The following is a 6,237-nucleotide window of genomic DNA, read 5'->3' as shown; positions in this document are numbered from 1 at the left end:
TCTTTCTTTCTTTCTTTCTTTCTTTCTTTCTTTCTTTCTTTCTTTCTCTCTCTCTCTCTCTCTCTTTCTTTCTTTCTTTCTTTCTTTCTTTCTTTTAAGGCTACATGACACTACAAGTTATTTAATCTCTGCTTCTCAGTTTCTTAGTCTATGAGTAGAGGATACACTTGTCTCAAAGTGTTATTTTGAGCCTCAAAATATCATAAGAGAAAACCTGGGGAAAAAAATGGATGTACTTTAACATTTCAAGGTACTTGGAGAATAGAAATAATTTAAACCTCTGTTCCCAAGTGAGCCATCTTTGTCAGTGCTTAAGAGAAAAGAGACATTTAATTTACACAAATATATGTCCCTTCCTATGAGTGTTTGTGCTGTACTCTCAGGTTTGAAACATACTAGGAAATATGAGTATTTGATACATGAGAAGATTTTTTAATTGAGTATAAATGTATAGCTCCATAAAAAACTTTCTTAGTTGATTACAAAGGCTTTGAAGGACAAGAGTCAAATCAGGAGTTCTCAATTTGGGGTTGATTATTCTCTGCTCATCACAAGAACTCTTAATAGCGCTTAATAATCTCACTGCCTGTCACCCCTTTCTAGCATGGAGGAGGGGGAGGAGGACAGGCCTCAGTTATTCTTGAAAATCTGTACCCTTGCTACAGTGTTTCTTTTTCTAGAAAGGAGCAGGCTTTCATTTCCACGGCTGTCAAATGAGGAGCTTCCCAGGCACACACAAACTCACTCCATCATTGCGCATCACAGAGCTCATGCCTGGAGCTTGAAAAGAGAGATCTTTGCTGTATGCATTTGCCTGTGTGACAGCTCTGTTCTAAATTTTGAAACTTGTGGTACTGTAAAGTGCCTGCCTGACAATGGTGTACCAGAACTTAGTCGTGCAAAATAATTACTGTTCACGGTTCCTCGGCTGAAGTCAATAACTCCCTGCAAAACACAACATAATGCACAGATCTAAAGTTACTAAATCAAAACTGAGAAAAAAGAGGAAGTTTAAACAAGTTTGCCAGAGGAAAAAATGGGCTCTATGAGATTTACCAAGTGATTTCTCTTTACCTGTGGACCGCTCTAATCGAAGAGAAGCTTTCTGATAAAAAAGATGGTCATTTCTATTAGTACATTCTGGTAATAAGACAGTAATCTTATGTGCTGTCAAAGAAACAGGCTATTACACAGACAGTAAAAGCGGTGCACTGCCTCTTTGACGAATTTGAAATTTTCTGTGAATTCAGTACTTGAAAGTCACCAATACATCACTGAAGGGCATGGTTAAATTATTACATATATTTTACTATATATATTATTAGTCAGAGTTCTCTAGAGTCACAGAACTTGTGGAATAAATTTCTCTCTCTCTCTCTCTCTCTCTCTCTCTCTCTCTATATATATATATATATATATATATATATAATTTCATACATATATGGAACTTATTGGAATGACTGCAGGCTTCTGCCCAACTAATCCAACAATGGCCAGCTGTGAATGGAAATTCCAAGAATATAATAGTACTCAGTCCCATGGGACATGGTGTTTCAGCTGGTCTACTGTATAAGCTGAAATTCTGAAGAAGCAGGCTCCAATGGATTTTGGCAAAGTGAGAGCAAGCAGGTGAAGAACAAGCAACCCCTTCCTTCTTCCATTGTCCGTATATGGCCCTCCATCAGATGGTATGGCCCAGATTACATGTGTACCTCAAGGTCTGAAATAAAGGCCTGTGTTGACCTGGATCCAAAAGCAGGTGTCGTCCCACTTCAAGATGGGGATCAAAAGCCTGTGTCCTCCAGCCTCAAGGTCAGGATCAAAGGCATGTTATCTTCCTTCCTTGAGATCCAAATCACATGTGTGCCCTCCATTTCTGGATTGTAGTTTATTCCCAATATAGTCAAGTTGACAACTGAGAATAGCTGTCACACTCAAACACACACACACACAAACACACACACATAAAGTGTAAACTTCATATACACTAAAATTTATACATTTATAAATATACATGTACGTAGAGACATATTTTTTTGCTTACTTATTTCAGTTTTATTTTTGGTGACTGGAATGGCAGGCTGCCTTCTCATGATCCTTAATTGGATTAAAGATCATGTCCTCAGACTAGCCTGTCTCCAGAACCACAGGTGCTGTAACCTCTAACTCCACACACGTAAGGGGTTTTATAATAAAAGCAGACAAAGAGATTCTTTATTCCCAGTCATTTACATCCTCATTCTGATAGAATCAGCCACTTTCTCACTTCTATTATTGTAAATTAGTTTTCTTTTAAAAAATGTCTTTTACCTAAATGAAGCCATATGCTTTTGTGCTTGGTCTTTTTTTGTTTAGCATAATAATGAGCTTGAATCATGCCATCATGTGATCAGCAGCTTATTGCTTTTTTCTTATGATATAGCCAGTAGAACTTTGTATGAATATATCATAATTAATTTTTCCATTTTTCTGCTCATGAATGTTTTGATTGTTCTTGGAGGTCTTTGTGGACATTCTTACTTTTCTTGGGTTAATATCTAGAAATAGTCTTGCTGACATATCAATTTGTTTAGATTTATGAGAAACTTTGAGACAGTTTTTCTAGTTGCATGGTATAGGACTTCAGTATTCTCTACCATGTTGTATTTGATTGTGTCTGGCTTTCTACTTCAATGCATATAGAATTAGGCTTTTATTGGTATGCACAATTAGAAAGAGTAGAGATAAACATGAACTCTGAGAAAAGTGTTTTTTTCAAGCAATTGGCCATAACAAGCAGGAGACATAAAAGTGGATAAAACAGAGGTGCATGGCTAGAGAATGACAATACTTCTGCATGCTTTATCTGCAACACAACATGCATGCACACACACGCGCGTGCTCTCTCTCACACACACACACACAGACACGCACACACATTCACACACGCGCACAGTATCGTTTCTCTTAGTCTGGTCTAATCAGACTAGGCCAGACAGAATCAGTTAGAATATTTTTACATTCTGGAGAAGACTGAGAATGGACTTGTTCAACAACTTGGAACCAGACTTCTGACTTAGGCTTCTGCAGTGAGTTATAGTGACACTTCCACATCTTCAAGCCAGATCTTTCAGCCATAGCTTTGTACCCCCAAGCTATGGCAGGTGGCAAGGCATCCTGTTAATGCTCTCATTTCTGTCCGGCAGGTCTATCTCTTTGGACACACCTGTAGAAATGTTTGAGAGAATGAGTCCACGTGATTAATTTTGATTTCTATATTTTTGGTTACTAATGACATGAAACTTTTAATACACATTTTAGCCAGCTATATATTTTCTTTTGTGAAGCTTCTGTTCAAATATCTTGCCAATTCTCTGTTTAAACAGCACATATTTTTGTATTAATAAGTGTCATATGCATTATTTTGCGTACACTTTTAATCAAATGTATTGAAAGTATTTCCTGTGGCTATGCCTCCCCTGATGAATAGTTTGTAATTTTCATAAAGCCTAATAATCACAATTTGCCATTTTTTGTTGTTTTTTGTATGAAAAAACATTTCTTGAGTCCCATCTGTATAGCACCCTTGTCTATGCAACATTATGAAGTTATTCATGTTCCCCCCCAAAGGAAGCTTTATAGTATTATGATCCATTTTAATTTAATTTCTGTTTGTGGTGTTTGTTTTTCATATGGCTAATTCCATTTTTACCATTTATCCACTTTGTTCAGAGTTTTCTTTTCCCTATTAAACTGTCTTGATGCATCTGCTGAAAACCAATTTTCCAAATAATTGTGGTTCAATGTCTGGACTCTAGCGTGTTCCTCTGGCCCGTCTATCCATCCTCATGCTCTTCCATGCTCTTTCAACTGCTTTCAGTCAGTCTGTCCTCCTCTTGGTGGATTCTTTTTCCTTTGTGTGGGCTTTAGAAGCCAGACTGAATATCAGTGCTCATACATTCCACAGCAAAAGAACAAAACCCCCCAAAACAGCCTTATATGGCTACTGGCAAAATTAAGCAATCTAACACGCATTTTAAAAGTGTATCCTAGGCTGAGGGGCATTCCTCAGTGGTGGGATATCTATTTGGCATTCTCACGGCTCTGGATTTGATCTTCATTACTGCCTACAGTAATATCTTATAGTTCTACAGCAACATTTGCACATTAAGAATGCTGCTTATATTTATCTCGAACGTTGCTTCCCTAAAGATTAAGACATGTTCTCATGCTAGTCTATTCAACTCTCTGAGTGGAACTTCTTAGATAGTGGGGTAAAAGTTGGGGAAAATTGTGTTGATTTACAGGAAACAGAAATCTAAGGCAACTGAAAGCGTGACAGACACCCCTTTTCTACCCATTTTCTGAGACCCCATCTACCACCACTCACAAGCCTTTCTCCTGTTTCCTTGTGGTGTTCTAGAAGCCTAAGCTTTGCCCTGGATATTTCTGGTTCCATTTTGTTTTTTTAAACTAGGTTTTTGTTTTCTTCTCACAGTAGCCATGCTCTGCAGAATGATCTTTGCTCTCTCCACCTCCAAATCAATGACATTTTGAACCTGTTTTAATATTTACTACAGGACTATTTGTCTTAAAGTTTGGATTGGTCATCTCTGAAAGATTTTATCTTAGGGTTAAAATGGTAACAAGGAGAAGGGTTGGAAATCAGAACACTGCCTTTCAGTCAGATCAAGACAAGCTAAAGAATAATACTCCTTTCAGTCATGTAGGAGCAAAGCAGGGATGCAAGAGGCCCTAGAAGATGCCCTTGCTCTTCACACGGGCCCTGCAAAGCAGCTAAATGCACAGTAAAAGCCTGGCATCACTGCTTTCTTTTTCTTTTTCTTTTTTGTGCCCAGCCTCTTTTTTTAAAAAAATATTTCTTTAATATTAATTACAGTTTATTTACTTTGTGTCCCAGCTGTAACCCCCTCCATCATTCCCTCCCAATCCCACCCTCCCTTCCTCATCTCCTCCCTGCCCCACTCCAAGTCCACTGATAGGGGAGGTCCTCCTCCCCTTCCATCTGACTCTCACTTATCAGGTCTCAACAGGACTGGCTGCAATGTCCTCCTCTGTGGCCTACCAAGGCTGTTCCTCCCTCGGAGGGGGGGAAGTCAAATAGCCTGCCACTGAGTTCATGTCAGAGATAGTCTCTGTTCCCTTTACTAGGGAACCATTTGGAGACTGAGCTGCCATGTAGCCCAGCCTCATTTTGGATCACCAGCTTCTCTTGGCAGGCCAGCATGTTATTCTCTCAAATAGTAGCCGCCCATCTCATCCTCTTGGAGGCTTGGGGGCTCTCTAAGACAGTACACTAAATCTGCAGTTGCCTGGGTCCCAGCAAAAATGACCCTCTATAGGATGCTATCCATGAGAGTAAGCCTGCATCCTGGGGTAGAAGTGACTACCTCCTGAGAACTACTTGGTCCCCACAAGTGATAAGCAAGACATCACCTGACCACCTTGAGTAGGGCCACACGTTGACCAGACCTGCTAAAGCTACACTGCCCCCCCCATCCCATTTCTTTCTTCATCTACAGCTCATGGATATGAATGTGGGGTTCGCTGACCCCTTTATCTGCTCGTCTTCTCAGTGTGACCACACTGAATAAGTCTTTATGCTCTTCACCATCACTCTCTTTTTGTCTGTTTTTAACTGTCCTGTTGGGATCTTGGCCAAAGCCCTGTTTTTTAACCTGACTGTAGTTACAGGAAGGTGAGTAGAGAGCACCCATTCTTTCCTGCCTCCTTTTTCCTGTTACACTCCTATTTCAAGCTCAGTTATTATCACTAAGTTATGATTTTTTTATTCCAAAGTTCAATGGCAACTGAAATTTTTGGTCTTTGCTGTGGTATTAATCTCCTTCAGCTTTAAATATTAACATCAAACCAAGTATCTTGCATTCACTTAATAAATGTTTACTGAATTAAATCTAATTACAAGCAAATGCGATTATACCAAAGACAGAGACAGATACATGTATAGCCTTTCTGATATATGAACACATACAATTGTCAGACAGCCAATGATTACTTTAAGGCATTATATCAAAAACCCTGAATTTATTGATTAATTAGCTCGTTATTTGAATCAGGTCGTTTTTATAAAAGCATACTATTACTCCTCCACTGGTTTTCTGAAGCTGAAATTACATAAGTAAGAATTCTCCTGTACCTTTCTTTGAAATATTTATTTATTTATCTATCTATTTATTTATTTATTTATTTATTTATTTATTTATTTATTTATTTATT

The 6,237-nt window shown here is 38.5% G+C and overlaps 1 protein-coding gene across 1 annotated transcript in view; it reads left to right on the top strand.

Annotated features, from left to right (window-relative positions):
• The first annotated feature begins 4,722 nt into the window (after positions 1-4,722).
• LOC129679751 (uncharacterized) overlaps positions 4,723-6,237 on the top strand; it is a 5,274-nt gene continuing 3,759 nt past the window's right edge. The window contains exon 1 of the mRNA XM_055611158.1: positions 4,723-4,787. Within this exon, the coding sequence (XP_055467133.1) occupies positions 4,723-4,787 (65 nt within the window). The remainder of the gene's footprint in view (positions 4,788-6,237) is intronic.

Source organism: Psammomys obesus, unplaced genomic scaffold, assembly GCF_907164565.1.
Source record: "Psammomys obesus unplaced genomic scaffold, mPsaObe1.curated_primary_1811, whole genome shotgun sequence".
NCBI classification, from domain to species: Eukaryota; Metazoa; Chordata; class Mammalia; order Rodentia; family Muridae; genus Psammomys; species Psammomys obesus.
The sequence above is the reverse complement of the archived record's forward strand: the minus strand, read 5'-3'. Positions and strand labels throughout refer to the sequence as shown.